Below are 21,921 nucleotides of genomic sequence, written 5' to 3'. Positions count from 1 at the left end.
AAGTACTTTACTCATGTAACAACTTTTCCATTATGTAGCTGCACAGATCACTGGGAACAAACTAGTCTCTTATGGCACCATGATTTTCTAATGGAAGAGTCTAGCTTCCTGTGCCATTAATGTAGCCTATAACTGCTTGCTGATTAAATATATTCTTTTATACCAGAATAATCTGAAGGGGGGCAAAGTTTGTGATTAGACAATTAATTCTCTGAATACATTAACCACTTCATTCTGTCAAGAACTGGGCTACTTATCTGTCCTGCCAAGTTGCTTGCCTAAAAATGCAAGTACTGAAACTTCATGATACCTCTGGGCTACCTGTTCTATTGTCCAGTAGCAAAGAGGAGCTCACTTTGTCTAGTGAGGTTAAATGCTCATGCAACTTGACCATACAGCATCTTCCTACACTGTGCAATGTTCCTGACTGGCAGTTATGCTATCTTACACAACAGGCAAATTTAGATCATTGCTCTGTAGGTTTTACCATTATTATCATCTCTGTGCCTCAATACCTGGTTGAAGTACTGCAAGAATATGGCTACTTCCATAGGGTTCTAGACCAACCTAAAGTGAGTGTATAATGTGGACAGATATCTTTTTACCACCAAAGATTCTTGATAGATTCTGAAGTGCCAGTTGTCAAACTTGATCAAAAGGCTAGCCAGAAATTATAATTAAAAATCAATTTTCACAATATATTAAAAAGTTATTATTAAAACCAGATATTAATTAAAAAAGAAACACACATGCAGTTTAGTGTAATGAACGTTAGAAGCAGTTAGGAGCGGAAAAAGCAAGCCAACCAAAGCAAGTATATGTGTAGAAATTCACAGACATACACACAAATCATGAAGGAAAAGCGGCCAGTCACATACATGTCATGGCAGGCTGGGCCCCCTGTACCTTTAAAGACTCAGTATAAGAGAATGAAAGAAGCAGAAAGTTGATCATGTGACCTCCCCATCAGGGCTGGTAGCAGTAATGAGAAATCTGAATGAGAAATGGAGCGACATCACAATAAGTCACCTTGTCAAGAAAGACTGCAGAGCTTGAAAAGACACTCTGTGCTCCTGGGCCTAGGCTGAAATACATGCTCTCTAATCACTCTGCACAAGCCCCAGATTTGGAGCCTGCATCTCTCAACAACTGGCTAATAGAAGATGGACACTTGGAGAGCTTCAAAGGGAAAGGAACGATGCCTGTTCTCAAGGTCATGGATACACTGCTGGACTGGCCAGATAAGAATACAGTCTGCATACTCCATTTTCAAAATCCTTTTCATGGGCAGTTTGACTTGTTGCCCTAATACTTAGCCCATTTTTTGGCTTAGCTGCTAATTTTTTTATATTGAATAATGAGTTAACTCTTAAAAACTGTGAATAGATCTATTTCCCATTCCTCCACTCTGCAGATGGTTAGGGAACATCTGGGAACAGAGTGGGATGTGGTATGGCGAGCTGCAATAAGAAATGGGAATCAGCAGAATTACCTGCAGCCAATGCAATTTTATGCAAATTTATGGAAACAGCTTGGCTCTTTAAAAAGTGGTAGTGTGATCTTTGCATGAAGTTTGCATGTAGGAAGGCTCACACCCCAAAGTTTCTATATGTTTTTTCTCACCCTATAGGATATAGAAGTAACAGCTAAGTGTTTTCTAAAAACACACTGAGTGGATATGTTTCTGTACGACCTCTAGTATTTTAAAAGACTACTTTTAAACATAAGAAGCCTAATTCATATGTTGGTAAAGTAACATATGAAAGCAATTTTCCTGGCAGCTAACATGGCATTGTTGTAATAAGTAAAACTGGGGCCCAAAGTGATCGTTTGTTTTGGACTGCAGTATTTCAGCATAGTTTGTCCCTCCATCTGTGGCCCAATGCCCCTCTCACTTACATTTGGGAAAGGAACAAATTGTTCCTGCTTATTTTTACTGTAATGTGACTGCACAGCAAGAAGATGGAGGGAAGGTCGTCTTTTGTAATGTAAGAGAGAACTATTGCCTGGTGCAGAGAGGAAGTATCACTTACTCCTAATTGTTGTTTTCTGGGCTGTCCTTTTTTGAGCATTAAGCTGCACAACGTTAGCCAGAGGAGCTGGGGAAAAGTCCTCCTTTCTCCTTTTCATTTTGTACTCAGATATAGATAAACGTATTTAATAACAGTTCCAAATGAATCACAACTTGTTTAATGGGAAGGTTCATGGAAATTGTGATACAGAACTTATATGACTTTGGAACCAAGTACAATATGTCAAGGGAGGAGTGGCCCTAAGACCCAAGGGACTAAATTAAAACAGCTACACAGATTAAAAATAACATTGTCCAGAGTAAGGAAACACCACAAATGGTATGAAGAAGGAAAGCACCAGATTTACTGATGGAGGAAGAACAACAAATGGATGGGAACAAGGAGAAACATGGAACATAGAAGGAGGAGTTAAGTGGTATATAAAAAGACTGTTATAATCAAATCTCCCATCAAAGTTGGATATTTTGGAAAGATAAAATAGGATAGCTATATCAACTTATATTTTGGCCTCTCCTTAACTCATCAGAAATTCAGTATGGCAAAAACAGACTGAGACCTTCAGAGGTCTCCTACTGGGACTGCACCTGGCAAAGTCAGAATGATCTCTTTTTTAAAAAAGGAGCCCATAGGCATGATTAGATTTATTAATAGTAAGGAAACAACACTTGTGTAAATGCTGAATGTCAATTTTTTGTCACCACTTGGAAAAGTAGCTGCTTAGGAAATAACACTGTTGGTTGACCACTTAATGGTTAACTAAGTTGTCATGTATATGAGCCCTTTCAGCCACTGATATTTGGTTGTATGAAAACACCCAAACTACAGACCGCATTCAGTCACATGTAGCTTTCCTCTGGATTTTCTTGCTTTTTTTCCTTTTGCCAAATTCTCCCAAGGGCTACAATTTGGAGAGGATGTCTGGCAGAGAAGGAGCTCCTTAACCCTTTATACCAGTGGTTCCACCGTTAAAAATAACCTCAAAACTGTTTCCCCCTCTCCACCCTCCATATTGATATGTGTAGTAAAGTAAGAGAAAATAGAGGCTATTCTTGATTGAAACTAAGAGAGAAACAACTGGAAAATATCTGTGACTGAGCATCACATGAGGTTTGGGCCTTATCCACCAAATACTACAGTAGTTTATTGTCACTGCTAATAGTTGCAAAGTTGGGTCTTTTAAACACTTCCAAGAGACTTAAAACTGCCAGTGGCAAGTTAGTGTTTTATCAACCAATAGCAGTAATTGGGTATAAGGGTCTCTAGGGATCTACCACTCAGTTGGGAAAGGTGGAACCAACAAGCCCCTTCTCAATACACAAGCACCAAACCAAATCACTGAACCAGGAAAATCTATTCTCTGATCTCATCTTGGATCAGTGTGGTTAGAACTTGGCAGCTCTATGCTGGAAACTTTAGCTGGGGAAATTCATAAATTTACTATAAAAGTGCCCTCGGCAAAGCTCAAAGTATTTTATCACTCAAGGATGTAGCAATGATCTTGAGAGCTCAGTCTGAAAGCCAACACTGGATTCCATACTTGTAATGGATCAGAATATGTCCTGTAAATTTGGTGGGCAGGGAACAGAAGAAGGAGGAGGGGATTGTTAGGAGTAAAGTCTCACCTTCTGCGCACCTGAGAAGGCGTGGTAGTAACATGAAACATAGGTCATAATGGCCTTCTCATCCGGCCTTAGCGTGCCTATAATATCTGTGCAAAGAAGGAGAAGAGGTTGAAAGGATAAAGTAAGAAGCAGCACATAGAATAAAATAAAACAGTTATGGGTGGTGAGAGAGAAAGGGGGAAACTTCCCATCATGCATTGCAGGACAGGCCAAACAGATTTCCATGCGAAGAGCTAGGAATTTGGATCAGAATGTGACCAGCAGGGTTGGCTTTGTGAACTCAAGTGGTACCGGCAACAATGATCCATGTTCAGATTTAGTTTCTTAGCAACCACCCCAGTTTACGTTATCTTGAAACAACTCCACAGTAAGAAGGGTCAGCCCACTTGAAAATAGGGGCAAAATCATCTTTCTCTAGGATTCAACTACCAGTGCTGGGTATCTACGCAAAAGTGACTGAAATTTGACAGAGTTTCAGCACAAAAGTTGCAGAGGCACAAGTAGCAAAAGGAATCAATAACACATCTGTCTTATGAGAACCATTGGATTACTTTCAGTTGGGAGGAGAACACTTACATATTAACTTTGCCTAGATTTTATAATCATAGGAACCATGATAAAATTATACTCTGTCACTCTTTTCACTGAACATGCTATTTCTTTCTTGTAGGTTAGAACCAAGCTACATGTTGAGGAGTATAGCAGAATAGTACTATAGGACTATACAATTTTACAACATGTGGGGAATCTGTACAACTGAATGTTTCCCAAAGGGGGAAAAACCTGATCCACTAGCATTCCATAAGCAAGAAATGGTTGCTGGGAGGGGGAGGCATGCACATCATGCTCTGCTGGATGAAGACAAGGCTTACATGACTCCAAATTCTTTTTTTGCTATAACGCCAGCACTTTGCAGGCACTAAGTGGTCCAGTGGTAGAGTGTGATATTCTACCCTATGTTTAGCTTCCAAAGCTTTACATATGTCCATTGCTAAATGTATGCATTACCCTTCCTCTTTTATATTATTATGTAATTTAATATGCACTTGTGGTCTTCTAAAAGATAGCATCTTGCAAGCCCAGCAGCTAATAGGATAACAATAACTGACAACAGGTGTTAACATACTGATTTTTTTTAAAGCTCAGGCTCAAAGAACTGCTGATATATTAAATTACAATGTCTGATGGCAACTTCTCATCCAGGACACTTAATTTCAGAATTATTGCTGTAAGAAATATTCTCACTGTATTTCAGGAAAAGCAAATTGGCATTTAGACCATGGCTCAGCGGCAGAACGCATGCTTTGCACACAGAAGGTTCTGGGTTCAGACCCAGCAACACCAGCTTACAGATCTCAGGTATGAGGTGATAGAAAGATCATTTTCTGCCTAAGACCCTGGAGAGCTGCTGCCAGTCAGAGCAGAAAATACCTAGATGGCCCAATGATCTGACAGTATGAAACAACTTCAGATGTTCCATATTTACTGATCTGTGTCACCCAAGTTTTATTATTGTAACATATTTTGGTGCCATAGGGACAGCACTTTAGAAAGGACGCAGCTGCTATGACTCATCAGAAAAAAATTTAGCAGCCACGTATGATTGCTGGACTAGCATGAAGATGGCTACTTGCTGGGCATAACTAGGTATGAGAGATAAGGGTAGTATTTTTATTCTAATTCTTGACCCTGAAGCTCACCCCTAGAAAGAGCTTTCCAATGGAGAGGTAAGAGCAGAGCTCCCAGTGCCATCGCAGAACAAAGTACTCACAAATCTGGATTTGCACTGCATCAGTGACTGCAGGACTGTGTTTGATCAATTTGTGCTCCCCAAATGAGATATACTTGGGGCACCACTTGGAACCAACAAGCCAAAGCTGCCGAAAAGAATAAAAATAAAGATGCCCGTAGCTAGATAGGAGAGAGAGAAAGAAAAAAGGTTTGGACATTAGCAACAGGACCAGGTGCGCTGTGTGGAGGAAGCTTGGAATCCTGCGATACCTTCTGGGCTCCTGAGAAGGCGTGGTAGAAGCTAGAAACATAGGTCATGATGGCCTTCTCGTCAGGACGGGCTGTTCCAACAATGTCTGTCAAAGAAAACCTGAAGTTAAAGAGCATCTGCACTGATGGAAACTGAGCAAATGAGAGGGACAGCCAGGGACACCTTGCAAAGGACAAGTGTGAATATTCACTTCTGATACACAGGTCTTGGCAGATTTAGCCAGCAGAGGATTTTCTCCCTAAGTTTAGAGCAACTGTTCCTACAAACTTCCCCTTACAAACAAAGAAAATTATTCTTGGGGGTGGTGCCAACTGGCACTTCCAAGAAGCATGTCCAGTAAACATGTGAAGGTGGAAGACACCTCCTGCTGCTTCTATAATGAATGAAATGGGACTTTCCCCCTCCTCACCATCATGTGCTGCATTTCAGCATATTTATGGCACAAGTGTTCCAAGTGCCCATTAGTTCAGTAGGGGAGGCAAGTGTTCATCACCTCCCAAGCTCAGGCCATTTATACAGCACTTCCTTGCCATTACATTTAGAAAGACAACAGCACAAAAGTAAAAAGTATTTTTGCATCTTCCGTATCTTCTCTTATGATCCAAACCTGTCTGAATACTTTCTGATGGACACCTTTGGTAGCAATCCCAGAAGGAAAGAAATTCAGAGCCAACAACCTCAGGCTATTTGCTGGGGATAGATGATATGAAGAAGGGGTTTAATTACCCACATACAAACCCTTGTAACTTTTTGCGGGGACTAGAGAAGGTCAATAATAATTTAAATGCTCTTTAATCCTAGCAGAACAGCCTTTATTTATGTTCCTTTGAGGAATGAATAAACACCAACAGATCTTTCATCGTTAGTTGTTGTAGATTTTCCGGGCTGTATCAACGTGGTGTTGGCATTGTAGTTCTTGATGTTTCACCAGCATCCGTTGTATTTTTCTGGTGGGTCTGAATGGGGGGGAATCACTGATCAGATGGGAAAACTTACGAAAAAGCACAACCTACAAACAGTATTCAGACCCACCAGAAAAATACAACAGATGCTACGATCAGCAAAAGACAGTAGAGACCCTCTCACCTGTGCAGGAGTATACCGCATACCCTGCAGCTGTGGACAAGTTTACATCGGGACCACACAGCGTAGCATCCAGACAAGAATAAAATAACATGAAAGACACTGCAGACTTGGCCAACCTGAAAAATCTGCAGTGGCTGAACATAGCCTAACTCAAACAGGACACGGTATCTTATTCCAGGACGCTAAAATACTGGACAACACTTCCAACTACTTTGTCAGATTGCACAGGGAAGCCATTGAAATTCATAAGCATAAGCACAATTTCAACAGGAAAGAAGAGAGTTTAAGAATGAATAAGGCATGGTTTCCAGTCCTGAAAAACACCAGACTAACAAAATACCTGACATCTTACAATAGCCCTACAGATAAGATTAGCACATCAACCACCAATCCATATGCAAAAGAACTTCCTCAGGATACAGTGAAGCTTCCCCCCATTAGCATTCCACACACTGGGAAGCTCTTAAAGGATGACTCAGCCCAAACCCACCTTCCTGAGTAGATGTAAATTACCTGCTAACATTTTCTCCACACATTGACACAGAGAATTCTGTCTTTCGGTGCTACACCTCTGAAGATGCCAGTCACAGCTGCTGGCGAAATGTCAGGAACTACAATGCCAAGACCACAGCCATACAGCCCGGAAAATCTACAACAGCTAATGTTCTCCAGCTGTGAAAGCCTTCAGCAAAATATCAGATCTTTCATTCATTCCTGTTCTTGCCATGTGCATGGGCAGTTGTGGACAACAGAGGGACCAGTACTGCTTGCCTAATCCAAAATGCAGTTATCAGGATGAGGCTGTCTTGCAACATAGCTTTTTGATTTGGCATTCAGGTGCTGAGCTGTGGAAGGAGCTGAAGACACCGTGCTGACAAATACTTATTTACCACACTACAGAGTTATACTACTACTGATACTAAAAAAAGACAAACTGCTCTTTTAAGATTTCCCATATGCAAGTTCTCCTCCTTCAAATCCATTGGGATAAAGGCAAGGTCAATCACTCAGAAACAGGCTTCATTTAAAAATGAAGCTAGCTCTGCAAACTGTGGCTCTACAGCTGCAGTCTAAAGTTTATTCTCATACCTATGGTTTTAAAGACATGTTGCTTAAATGCATATAACACCATACCCAGGTCAAAAGCCAGGTATCTACTAAGAGGTGGTTAATGTGCCAAAATGGGTTTAAAAGAAATACAAAAGTAGATGTCCTGGTGGTTGGATCTAGCAGAATGTGTTCGTCACTTTTGCCGAACCAACAATATACAAAAATATGTCTCATAATACATGACCTGGATAGAAAAAAACAGGGCAGGGTCTGAGCACAGCTAGCACAACAATTTCTCCCCAGTTCTATTGGGGAGAGGGAAGAAGGAAAACATCACAAGAAGAAATTAAAGGCAACAAGAAAACTGTAGCACCTTCTATGCCACTGTATATTTTCAAACGCAGAGGTAACATGGAAATGGTGATGTTTCAGACCTGTATTCAGGATAGGAATCTAATTTCTGAAAACCAAAGAGTACAGCTAATATATGTTGGATTCTTTTATTATGTTTGATCGGTGGTTCAGGAAACAAAACGTCCTTGGAAACAAAACTGGTACTTCAGAAGGTTTTGTTTTTTCCACTCTGCATGTTTGTAGAGATTGTATGATGCTTACTGTTCGTTGAGAATTGTTTATCCAAGGTAGATCACCACACATCTCAGAATGAGATGCTCACCTACTACTAAATTTATCTCTGCCTTACAAAACAGGCTCCCCAATAAGGTACAGCAGGACAGGGTAGGGTTTTTCTTTTTTCTTTGTAACATACAAAGTGCACTGGAGAAAACGAAGGAACCCTAATGATACAGTCTGATCAGACTTGATTAATATATTTCGGGTTTCATCTGGAACGTGCTTCACTGTGGCTAGATCCTGTATTGCAATTGTAAGATACAAACAACAGACTTGCATGGAATTATCTCAGAAGCTCCAATATGAGTGCTGCCCCTCTACATCACAGATCACTCCATTATTCAACCATAACTAGGACTCTATAGGATCCAGCTACAGGAAGGCAGCTCCCATATGTATTGGGATTTTTATTGTCTAGATATGTGATGGGGAAGGATAATAGTTTGATATCTACTAAGTACATGGAGAAAATTTGAGGAATCTTTCTGTGGGTGAGGTGGGAGCCAAAGATCAAACAAACTTGGATTCTACTTTACCTTCAGCATCCAACATTTTTGGGATATCTAGAAACCTCTCAGCCACATCAAAAGCTGTGTTCAGGTTAGTGAGAGGATCATCCTAGGAAAGAAATGGTCTCAGTTAGTAACGAGTACACAAAAGAATAAATGATTTTTACTATGATTTAAACACAGTAAGAATGTCAATGTGGTGTAGTGGTCAGAGTGCTGGACTAGAAGACCCTGGATTAAAACTCCATTCAGTCACAGAACTCATCAGAAGGACTTTGGCCAGTCACATTTTCTCAGCCTAACCTACCTCACATACTATTTTGGCAATAACAGAAGAGCAGGGAACTCTGCACACTGAACTCCTTGGAAGAAGGAAGAGATCAAAATATAATAGAGACAGACTTCCGGTTTGGGATTTATGGAGGTCTAACGCAGCTCCATTTGCGGAGCTGACCGGACTGCCGTTTTAAGCGGCCGGCGGGGTGAAAATAGCCCGCGGCCGACTGCTCTCAGGCGGAGAGCAGGCAAAGAACGCTCGAGACCCTAGGGCGCGTTGATCTCGGACGAGGGGGGGCTCTACACAACGGGTCCCCTCCCGATCCTTGAGGTCCCACCCTGAGACGGGTCGGCTACAATCTCTGCGGCAGTTTTGGGGCCAACTTGGCTGGCATAAGACCTACATACCCAAGCTTCGATTGGGGGAAAGAAGTGGAAAGGAGAATCTGAAATCGAAACAGCGATTACAACCCGAGAAAAGTGAAGGGAAGGTAAAGATCACTATCTTCCGATACGGGACAGATTGATAAAAACAGAGAGGAAAAAAAGTAGACTTTTAAACTGCAACAGACTAGTGAAAAGGAGGGGAAGCTTCGGCAGGAGTTGTATTAGAAAAGAGACTAAGTTTAAAGAAGTTATTAAAGAAATCGGACTATTGTTTTGAATACCTGTGGCTTTGGAGCTGTGAGAAAAAGACACCATCGCGAGATCTGCTGTGGGGAGACGGGAGACAGGAAGTGCGTAACAACAATAGAGCGGCTGGAGAGAAGCGGCCCTGGCTGGAGGGCAGGAAGAAGGGAATCACCATCTTTGAGAGGGGAAGGGCCGCGGCCTCAGTGGAAAAGGAAGTAGGCCATATTGGATTATAAAATCATAGAGAGACCATAGAGAAAAGACGCCCGACATTTTGGACCCTTTAAAATTAATTTATGCAAGAAGACCGGGACATTTGAAATAAAAAAGGTACTAAATTTAACGCCACGGAGTTAAGGAAGAGAGCGGACTCGTGGGAGCGAGCTAAAGCAAGCCCCACGATGTCGAAGAAAGAGTGGCAATCGGCAATAGAAAACCTGGATAAAAAACTTTTGGAGGTGATTAAAGAATTTAAAGACATGAAATTGGAGCTGATTAAAGAGGTTAAACAGACAGTAAAATCGGAGCTGTCAGAAGTAAAATCGGAGCTGTCAGAAGTGAAGAAAGGTATGGAAACAATACAAAGTGAATTACAAGGGACGCAGCAGAGAGTTAAAACAGTAGAAGGAGCGATGGAGAACTTAGCAGATACGCAACAAACAGAGATGAGGCTGATGAGGGGAAGGATGGCGGTTGCGGAAAGCAGACATATGGAGAAGCAGCTCAGATTTCGCGGCCTGCCGGAAGTGGAAGGAAAGACAGCGCAAGAACAGATGACGGAGGTGTTAGCTGAATACCTGGGGAAGGAGGAGGAGGATGTTGTGGCTATCCTAGATGTGGCATATCGTGTGAATTCGAGAATTGCAACCCAGAGGAAACTACCAAGAGACGTGATTGTACAATTTACAACAAGAAACATGAAAGAGAAGATTGTGACTAAACAGTTTCAAGATCCATTGGAGATCGATGGCAAGACAATTATCATAATGAAGGAACTACCCAGATCAGTGCTACTAGATCGGAAAAAATATAAAGGGCTAATCCAGATGTTGAAGGACATGAAAATCAGGTACAGATGGGAGCTCCCAGAGGGTTTGTCCTTCGAATTTGGAGGCGCTAAAAAGCGTATCAGATCTGAGCGGGAGATGGAGCGATTTATAAGGGACAATGAAAAAGACTTACCAACAAGATTATGAATATGGAGTGTAAAGTATTATCTTGGAATGTAAATGGACTAAACTCACCGAATAAGAGAAAAAATATTTTTCACTGGCTATTAAAACAAAAATGTGATATTGTTTGTTTGCAAGAGACTCATATTCGAAAACAGGATGTAAAATATCTAAAACTGGGAAAATTGGGCAAAGACTTTGTAGCGGCCTCAAGTAAAAAAAAAAGAGGAGTGGTGTTGTATGTAAAAGAGGAGCTACAACCAAAATTTATAATGAAAGATGTGGAAGCCAGATTTGTAGCAGTGGAATGTACTTGGAATTTAAAGAGAGTGTTGGTAGTCGGAATCTATGCACCCAACGGTGCAAAAGAGAGCTTCTTTGAGGATTTGAGGAAGCATTTAGATGATCTTTCATATGACCAAATAATTCTTGCTGGAGACTTCAATGGAGTGACAGACTTGGAACTGGATAAAAAGACTACAATGACACAAAAGAAAAGAGGACTATTACCAAAGCTCTTTTTTGAGTTGATTCAACAAGAGACTCTTGAAGATGTATGGAGGAGAGAATATCCTAAAAGTAGGCAGTTTACTTTTTATTCTGCAAGGCATTCCACGTTATCAAGAATTGACATGATCTGGGCCTCAAAAGATTTGGCGTTATGGACTAAAGATGTAGAAATAATGCCGATGGTAGGCTCAGATCACAACCCAATTATGTGGAAGCTGGGGAAAAGGAGGAAAAGGAAAGCATGGAGAATAAATGAGGATTTGTTACAGGAAAAAGAGAATATGGAAATATTGAGAAGAGAGACAAAGTTTTTCATTCAATACAACGTGAATAAAGAAGTACCAACTGATAAAGTGACCAAGAAATTGACTATAAGCAAAGGAACAAGACAAGGTTGCCCGTTGTCTCCACTGTTGTTCATTTTAGTATTGGAGATTCTGATGATACAAATACGACAAGATGAGGAAATTCGAGGAATAAAAATAAAGGACTATTCATACAAGGTCAGAGCATTTGCGGATGACATAATGTTAATTGTAGAGGACCCACTGGAGAACATGCCAAAAGTGATAGATAAGATCAAGGAGTTTGGGGATTTGGCAGGTTTCTTCATTAACAAAAAGAAGTCAAAGATAATATGTAAAAACATGACTAAGCAGAAACAACAATTGTTAATGGAAACAACGGATTGTGAAGTAACAAGTAAGGTGAAATATTTGGGAATTGAACTGACTGCAAAGAATATAGATTTGTTCAAGAATAATTATGAAAAATTGTGGATTCAGATTGAGAGAGACTTGATTAAATGGAATAGGCTCAATCTGTCATGGTTGGGTAGGATTGCAGCGGTTAAGATGAATGTGTTACCAAGAGTGATGTTTTTGCTACAGACAATACCAATCATCAGAGACTCTAAACAATTTGAAAAGTGGCAGAGGAAAATATCAGATTTTGTATGGGCAGGCAAGAAGCCTCGAGTGAAAATGAAAGTTTTACAAGATGCAAAAGAAAGAGGCGGAATGCAACTGCCCAATCTGAGACTTTATCACGATGCAATCTGCCTAGTTTGGCTGAAAGAGTGGATGACATTAAAGAACAAGAAACTATTAGCCCTAGAGGGATATAAAAAAATATTTGGATGGCATGCATACCTATGGCATGACAAAGTAAAGGTCAACTCGATGTTCCTGCACCATTTTGTACGGAGAAGTCTATACACAATCTGGAAGAAGTACAGAATTTACCTACAAGAAGGAACTCCTTGGTGGGTGGTTCCATATGAGGTGATAGACCCGAGAGCTGTTGACAACGAACGACAATGTTTGACATATAAAGAAATAACTAAAATAGAAGCATCTAAGAATAAAGACGCAAGAGGAACTATCACCGAACTACGATTGGTTCCAGTACAGACAGATCAGAGATTTGTATAACTCGGACTCTGTAAAGGGAGGTATACGAATAGAGAATTCGGAACTAGAGCAGACCCTTTTTAAAGAGGACAAGAAAAGAATATCCAAGGTATACCAAGTACTGTTGAAATGGTATACTGAGGATGAGACAGTTAAAACACAAATGGTGAAATGGGCTATAAATTTTAATAAAGAGATAACAATGGAGGCATGGGAATACTTGTGGAAGACTACAATGAAGACAACGACATGTACAAATATTAAAGAGAATATTTACAAAATGATCTATCGTTGGTACATGACACCAAAGAAGATTGCGCTAGGGAACTTGAACACTTCTAATAAATGCTGGAAATGTAGGAAGCATGAGGGCTCCCTCTATCACATGTGGTGGTCGTGTGATGTAGCTAGGCAGTACTGGGGGGAAATAATAAGAGAAATGAGCGAAATTTTACAATTTCAAATAAATAAGAACCCAGAACTCCTGCTACTAAACTTGGGAATGGAGGGAATTCCAGCCCATCATAGGACGTTGATATTTTATATGATAGCAGCAGCCAGACTTTTGTATGCGCAAAAATGGAAAGTACAAGAAGTGCCAACTATTGAAGATTGGATTTACAAATTGCTGTACATGGCAGAAATGGACAAGATGACAAGAAAACTGAGAAATCTGGACTCAGGGCAGTTTAACACAGATTGGGAGAAGCTGAAACAATATCTGGAGAAGAAATGGGAGGTGGGAGGAAAACTGTGGCAGTTTGAGAACTACTGAAGTATAATAAAATGTAGAGGGGGGTGACTTTACCGGGGGGGGAAGGGATAAATGTGAATTTATAAGCAGTTAGAATAACAGATTGATATATATATAGATATATATAGGTTAATAGATAGAATATTGATAGAAAATAATTAATGATAAGGTTTAAATATAAGTATTGGGTAACCAACAATATTTTCTTTCTTTGATAAGATTTGTATGCACCAAACTGAATGTACAGAAGAGTCAAATTGATTGACTATGATATGAGTTATATAGAATTACCATAAAAAGATACAATGAGTAATATATAGAGAATAAGTTAAATTGTTTGATTTAAATGTAAGATCCTAAATGTAAGATTTTTATGGTTTATGATATATAGAAATATTTAAAACTGGAAATGGGATAAATTGTTTATCCAAGATAGAACCAAAGACTTACAGTTTGGGTATATAACAAGAAAAGTAGTTAAGGATGTACTGCTTAGTATAATGGAGAATGTATACTTGTTTTAGATAGAGGAATTTAATAGAAGTAAGGGAAAAGGGACAAAGGGTGGGAAAGCTGTTGGAAGTCAACAAAAGGGGGGGAAAGGGAGGGGGTTAGAAGTGAAAAAATTTGGGGAAAATTGAATGTAATGTAAAAAATAATGGATTCTAACCCAATAAAATTTTTTTTCAAAAAAAAAATATAATAGAGACACAGACAAACATTTTAAACGCTTATGAAGTGGTCTTCCTGAAACATGTTCTATAGGGATCCTAAAAGAATGTAATGAACCGTGTTATCTCCCTTTTCCATGAGTCTCTGGCTCAGCAATGAGAATGAAAACTGATAGATATGTTGTTTGTTTTAGTTTTGTTTCCTGTTTTTTGTGCCTTGAGCTGAGCCAAGTCACTTTGACAATGTTGGAGGAGACTTTCCCTACATAGGAGAAAATTCAGAAAGAGACCGGGTCTGTTCTCCCCTGTGAAATACAATAGAAATGGGCCAGTTGCTAGACAGAAACACTTGGAGCAGCCATTATACTACATTGGCGTTTTGCTTAAATTGTCCCTTGGCTGAATATTAAGCAAGTTTGTGACCAGACAGCCTTGACCTCCCTCGGACATTCCCTTTGTTCTGACTTTCCCTAAGCAAAGAAAGATAGCTATGTTAATCATATCCATCTTTGATTTGTCTTAGTAATATGTGCAGAGTTGCAAACAAATTCTTCATGACTCACAGCCTTTTGTTATATATGCTTATATAGTCTCACGGAGTTAAATAGGACCTACTCCTAGATAAGTATTGGGAAATATCACCATCACACTGAGAATGGTTACATAAATATAATTGCTACAGAATCTCTCTAGAAGAGCTATATACTGTTGTTGTTGGGAGAAGCAGTGTGCTTTAGCAGTTAGTGAGTTGGACTAGGGCTGTTGAGTTCAAATTCCCATTCTGCCATGAAATTCCTTGAGTAACATTGAGTCTCTCAAGTCTCAACCTAACCTACCTTAGAGTTGTGAGGAAAAGAATAAGTAGGGGAGAACCATATGTGCTACCCTGAGTTGCTAGCACAAAGGTGGGATAGAAGAGTGAGTATGTGTGTGTGAGAGAGTGAGGGGCGGGGAGAGGGAGAGAGAACATGCGCACACGCATCAAGTGTGCCCAGAGCAGTTATGAAAAGAAAATATTGTATACTATTGTAAGGACTTCATTAATGTATTACTTTTCATAGCTAGGAATATTGGCCAGAACTTTAAGAAAATCTTGCCTCGTATATATTCTGATTTTGCTGACATGAGAAATTGTTGCTCAGTTCTCCTACTGCTACTTTCCAGGCCCAACAATAAAATGCTAACCTGTACAGGCATTTTTCCTTCCAACCAGAAAATTCTAACTTAACATACAGCCCAAAATGGCCAAAAGTCAGGTGAGCGGGGCCCCACCTGACAGTGACCTTTGGGGGGAACTGCCGGAACGGCACTCCGGCACAGTCCCCCTCCAAATGAGCACTGGGAATGACCAACTGTTCAGAGCAATTTCTGGGCGCCAAAATCATTTTCCCCTCACTCTTTGGTGGCATTTTCCTCACTGAACAGTTGCACATAAAGCATCCCTAAAATGGCTGCTCCCAGAGCTCCTAGAGGAAGAGGGGTATTCCACTCAAATTCCCCAGCCAATCCTTGGCAAATAAGTTTTGGCGAGTACAGGACTGTCCAATTAAGAGCTGTTGGAAGGGTAGGGGAATGAAAAACAGCTGATGTAGTAACATAGCAACGTTACTACACATGCACAATTTTTTTTTTTAAAAAAAGGACGTTCATTGCAATTCCCCCGAAAACCCAAAACTACATCGATGCATTCTCTTGCAATGTAAAATGAAACAAAACACCAAATCAAAGCTGCCTCTAATGCTTTATGACAGTGCAGAATGCAGGAGAGCCATGCCGATTTCATTTTTATCAGAACGAATACACTTTAAAAGTGTCCACGCATAAAACATATTAGAAAACATCAGCTTCCAATCTGACATAACTGAAAATGCCAGAAGTTCATCATTTTGAATTCTGGAGTGATCAAAGTTTTGCTTTCTAAAGACCAAGGTGATTTTTAAAAAATCTGCTGCTAGTCTAAGACTGCATTCAGACACCATATTAAGCTGCAATTTACTGTGATGGGCATGAATGTGGCCTGTTTCTTATAGTGTCACTTATACCCTCACTTCCCCTTTCTGAAACTAATCCCTATGATGAACAAATGCAGGTGAATTGGAGTTTGTTTCATATCCCACAAACCAAGATTCTGATTCACCTATTGTGATTCATACATCCGGAAGAGCTACTGCTAGTTCCAAAACAGGAATTCTGAAGCATAATCTGTGACAGAAGGAAATGTGAAGGAAGGGTGAGGGGAGTATATGGACATTAGAAAAATACCTATTATAATGCGCACACATATTACACCTAATTGTAGTTCCTTTCCCTCCTTCAGCTTGTTATTCAAATTGCCCACACTAGTTTCCATCTTCCCAGTAAATCTGAACTTGGAACGTCTCAAAACAAGAGTTACCTTTCTTAGCTTCCCGTAGTCAATGAGCTCTGGGCGATGTCTGTGAATCAAGGCACAGAAGCCCAGGCCATCCTTCCAGCTGTGAGGGGCACAGAACAAAAATAACAGCATTTATGAAGAAAATCGGTGATACACACTGATGAAAAATGCATACCACAAACCATAGTGTAGATCAGCAGTATTCACTGTATCAGCCATGAGCCACAGAGAATGCAGTTTGTAGAATAATATCTAGACTGCATGATTTGCATGTGAGAAGTCACGAGAGGAGAAGTACAATGTATAGCAGCATTCTCTCTCTTTCTTCAGGTAGAAGGGGTGAAAACTGATTCTGTTCTTGTGTATCACTGTTGAGGTGGGGTCTCTTGATCAGCATAGGTCAAAAGACCCACCCCAACAATGATGCACAAGAATAGAATCATAGGTCACTGTATACCTCCATAATAAAGCAACAATTGAAGCAGGGCTCATTTGGAGGGGGAATGCACCGGAACACCATTCCAGCAGTTCCCCCATGAGATCACTGTCAGGTGGCCCCGCCCACCTGAATTTTGGTCTTTTGGGGCCACTTCAGCCTCCATTGGCACTGAAACGGCCCGGATAGGGGCTAAAACGGCCCGGATCAGGTTGGTGCCAGGCGGGGAACCCTCCCCTGCCTGGCACCAACCCAGTCCCACCCGTTTTGGCCCCGATCTGGGCCCAAAATAGCCATTTTTGGCCATCTTGGGCCCATTTCCGCCAGGATCTGGGCTGAAAGGGCTGGGATCCGGTCGGTGCCTGGCAGGAGAGGGTTCCCCTGCCCATCACTGACCCAATCCGGGACGAAAATGGCCATTTTCGGCCATTTGGGGCGGATTTCCGCTGGGATCAGGGCCAGAATGGCTAGGATCAGATCAGTGTCAGGCAGGGGAACCCTCCCCTGCCCAGCACTGACCTGGCCCAGGCTGATTCGGCCCTGATCCCGGCCCAAATGGGCTGGGATCAGGGCCAAAATCACCAGGATTGGGTTGATACATGGCGGGGGACCCCTCTCCTCACTTTGGGCCCGATCCAGGCCAAAACATGCCCAAAATTTCCATTTTGAGCCATTTTGGGCCCGTTTCAGCCTGGACTGGGGCTGAAACGGCCCTAATCGGGCCACTGTCAGGTGGGGGAACACTCCCCCATCTGGCAGCAGCCGAATCCCAGCCATTTCAGGCCCGATCAAATCAATTATGCTAATGATACACTTCCAGTGATGTCAAGGGGCGTGACATATGCTAAAGAGTTATGCTAATGAGTTCCTGCCATTCTTTTTCTATGAAATGACCCGATTTGAAGATAATGTAGGTTTGTACTGACAAACCTGCCAGTACAAAAATAGAGCATAAGCAGTTTTATGTGCACCACAGAACAAAAGCATGATTGTGTTGCCTAGTATAGTGTAGGAAGAAGCCCTTACACAGCCTCAGCCTGTTAATCCTGAAGTGGTAGGGCATTAAAGAGTACAATAGCTCCATCCACCCTCTCTTTCTTTGATTCTAATGCTAAACCCACAGTAAATATGCTTAATACTGCAGTTAAAGAGAAAGAGTAGGGCTAAGCTTTTTGCCAGTGTCCAAATTCTCCAGAGCACAGAAGATTGCAAGCTACAGGCAACTACCCTTCACCTTTACATTACCTAATATGGAAGTTTTGGATGTTCACATTTTTGTACGGGGCTGTCTTCCTTTGACACCACAACAAAAGCCCTTCCTTAGCAGATGTCTCTAGGGAACAAAAGATACATGGATTAGCCAACCTCTGTGGGACCTTTCACTACTTTTAATGCTGTTAATTCATCCTGACCTTTAATACACTTTAAGCAGCTGAGGAAGATTTGGACACATCTTTCAATTTGGGAAAGGCTTACATTCAGAGACTAGGGTATAAATGAGAGTCAAAAACCTGGGCAATGAGAGACTGTGAATTACAATAGCAAAACTTGTGGCAGGCTTGTAAAAACAGTTCAGAGGGCAGTCACCTACTTTCTGCTTTGCTTCACTCACCTGCTCCATCTCCCCCCCCCCTCGCTCCTTCCTCTTCTCCCACAGTTCCTTTTCCCTGCATAGATCCCAGAAGTTACAGAAAAAGATGCAAGATGGGCAGCACTCACTAGAATTGCATCTCCAGAGCACTATTATTCTAATTTTAAACTTAGCGCTATACATTCTAAACCTGTAAGGCAGAAAACAGCCTTCAGTTAAACATGAACACACAAAGTTACTTCATACTGAGCCAGACTATTGGTCTACTGAGGTCAGTGTTACCTTCTATGACTTTTCAGCACTTCTCTGGGCTCCCAGTCTTTCACATCAACTGTGACGTGGTTCTTTCAACTGGAGATGCTGGTTACTGGATCTGGGACCTCCTGCACGCACTGAAGATGCTCTACTACTTCCCCTACAAGCTACCACCCCTGTGTTTGAATTATGGTGGTATGATGTAAAGCTGATTGTGTCTCCTATCTAAATGTAAAGAACGATCATATCATAGTGGAAAGGATGTCGAATCTGTACCAGAAAGACCCACACTCAGGCAGTCACTTGGTCACAGTGATTGTATCTCTACCTAACCTTGCTGTACACCATGCTTAGTCTTCTGGAGGTGGTAAAGTGTAGAAAAAAGAACCAACAGTCAGAATTCTAACTCACCACAGGTAACCAGTTAGAAGCCTGAGTCACAGAAATATAAAACGGGTAATATCTTCACAAACACTAGAGGGTGATGATGTTAGCAGTACAGTCATGAAACAAAGTGGCATGAGTACATCATCATATAATAATAAGCAAAATAAAGCTACAGCTATGATCTAGCCACAATCTAAATTATGCTCTAATGTTGATCTAACTTCACATCCAGACCTGAGGACCCATTTTCAGAGAAACACCTCCCCCTGCCTGCACAACAAGTACAGTGTAAAATAATATTTTATCAGTACAGAAGGGGAGTTACTGTACGCTAGGTCACTGGTAATGCAGTTTCCTCAACTGCTCTCAGAGCATCCTTGAGTTGGAATCATGGGTTTGTAAATCTCCTTCCTTTACTAAACTGCCTGCAGGAACAGAGAAGATTATGGCTGCAGTTTGCAGGGTCTCAAAGTCATTAACCTTGAAGCTTCACTCCCTGAAGCCAGCAGCCCCTCAGAAAAAAACCATCAGCTCAAGGGGAACACAAAATCTGGAGGCCCTGAAATCCTATATTTTGTCACTGAAGGTAGAGGCAGAAAGGTTTGACCATGCAACCATTAGCATATAGAAACACCACTTCTCAGCTTGTGTCCATGGAGCAAAAGCCCCATTAAATAGCAACATGAAGATCACCGGAGTTTCTCATGATTCAATTTAAAGAATCCATCACGAGGACCGGACCATGGCTCAGTGGCAGAGTATCTGCTTGGCACACAGAAGCCCCCCGCCCCAGGTTCAATTCCCAGCATTTCCAGTTAAAAGGATTAGATAGCAGGTGATGTGAAAGACCTCTGCTTGAGATCCCAAAGAGCATCTGCCAGTCATGGTAAACAATACTGACTTTGACAGAGCAACTGCCTGTCTTGGTATCAGGCTCTTTCATGTGTTCGCATGTGAACTGTCCCCTCAGTATTTCTACAAGTGAAAAAGAGACATTGAGATCTACCTTCAACAGAGATGTCCTGAATGGCAAAACGGAGGATAATGGTCCAAATCATTCCCAGGGTCATTTTCGCATTCCCATCAACAATTTCTGCAAGACAGAAAACAATCCAACAGTTCAACAGCTGAACATATCATCCACAGATGTTTTAAAACAATGCATTATCAAAACAACAACGGAGCCCAATAGTTTGCTATTTGTGTCTGGGAGACCCTTTGGAACCTTGAAAACTGAGCAAAGTAAACCTGTTTCAAAATGTGGGAAAAGTGAAAGAGAGAGATAATTCTGCGCAAGTGTAACTAGGCAACAGCAATTCAAAAAGTATCTCCATATTTTCTCAAGAGCTGGTTCCAGGTATGCAAAGCAAATTAAACAGCAAACAGATGTATGCTCCAATTCTCTGGCAGATAGAATCACAGGACTAATATAGGCAAGCCAAATTACCACTTGGTAAAGTTTTCGACCAGATGCTTTGCTTGGTCATCTCTATTACGACGACTAGGATTTCCCTCCTGCGTTATGTGCGGTAAAGGCTTCTCTACATTACCAAAGTGGTTGGACAGACATCTGTATTAATTATCCATGACACAGTATTGACCAAGTTGCAGAGATTCAGGACTAGAATCTTGTTAAGGAATAGCATTCCTGCCTTTCCTCCTGTTTGTCCATTTCAAAAGATTTAAAGAGCAGTTTTCATACAGATTTTTAAAACTTCATTAACACATAACTTTAAAAAATCTTTTCTGAGTAATTGCACTCTGATATGTTTTTTATGTGTTGTATGTGTCAAGGGGGTTCAATATACCCTTAATTTTGATTTTAGTCTGCAAGTGAATCTTCTGGGGGACTGCTTCCATATTTTGTTGAAATTTGCATATAATGAGACCTTTACTTACTTAATCACTTCACTTAGACCCCACTTTTCTCCCCAATGGAGACCCAAAGCATTTACATTGCTATCCTCTCCTCCAATTTATTGACAAAACAAGCCTGTGAAGTAGATTAGGCTGAGCATGTGTGACTGATCCACGGTCATCCAGCTAGTTTCCCTGGCAGAGTGGAGATTTGAACCTGGGTTCCCTAGACTGTAGCCTTGCATTCTAACAACTACACAACACTCAACAGTTATAGAATAAGGCCTGTTTTACTTATGCCAGAAAACGCAGTGGTATGATGGATTGCATCAGTTCAGACAACAGGTGGTGAATTCTAGTTTTGCATGCTTCTTCTCATAAAACACCCTGCAAATAGAAAACTAGCACAACCAAGGAGAAAAGTTGTACCCTCTCTCCTTGCTAGCTGAACTTGTTTTCTGTTTTGCAAGGAATCTGAACATAGTAACACATTCACTTGCATATTAAAGTGGTGCAGTCCATTCCACCACCTCATCCCCATCCCGTTCTCTTGCATCTATAAAATCTGAGACAGTAATGGCATGGATGTATGTAACAGCAGCAAACTTTATAGGATATATTTACCTCTTGGAACAAGAGGCTCTGAAGGTGAGGGCAA

General features: G+C 41.1%; 1 protein-coding gene across 5 annotated transcripts in view; it reads right to left on the bottom strand.

The window, feature by feature from the left end:
- ACTN1 (actinin alpha 1) overlaps positions 1-21,921 on the bottom strand; it is a 128,151-nt gene that overhangs the window by 24,823 nt on the left and 81,407 nt on the right. For 4 of the 5 annotated variants that reach the window (XM_054970349.1, XM_054970346.1, XM_054970347.1 and 1 more), the window contains exons 4-8: positions 20,413-20,499; positions 18,419-18,506; positions 16,759-16,837; positions 8,963-9,044; positions 5,657-5,742 (exon numbers count right to left, since the gene is read on the bottom strand). In XM_054970349.1, the coding sequence (XP_054826324.1) occupies positions 5,657-5,742; positions 8,963-9,044; positions 16,759-16,837; positions 18,419-18,506; positions 20,413-20,499 (422 nt within the window). Of the gene's footprint in view, positions 1-3,655; positions 3,742-5,656; positions 5,743-8,962; positions 9,045-16,758; positions 16,838-18,418; positions 18,507-20,412; positions 20,500-21,921 lie in introns of all 5 variants that reach the window. The other variant, XM_054970350.1, reaches the window with a different exon arrangement.

The sequence above is a fragment of the Eublepharis macularius genome, chromosome 2 (assembly GCF_028583425.1).
Source record: "Eublepharis macularius isolate TG4126 chromosome 2, MPM_Emac_v1.0, whole genome shotgun sequence".
NCBI lineage: Eukaryota > Metazoa > Chordata > Lepidosauria > Squamata > Eublepharidae > Eublepharis > Eublepharis macularius.
Note: the sequence above shows the minus strand (reverse complement) of the source record. Positions and strands in the feature narration are given on the sequence as shown.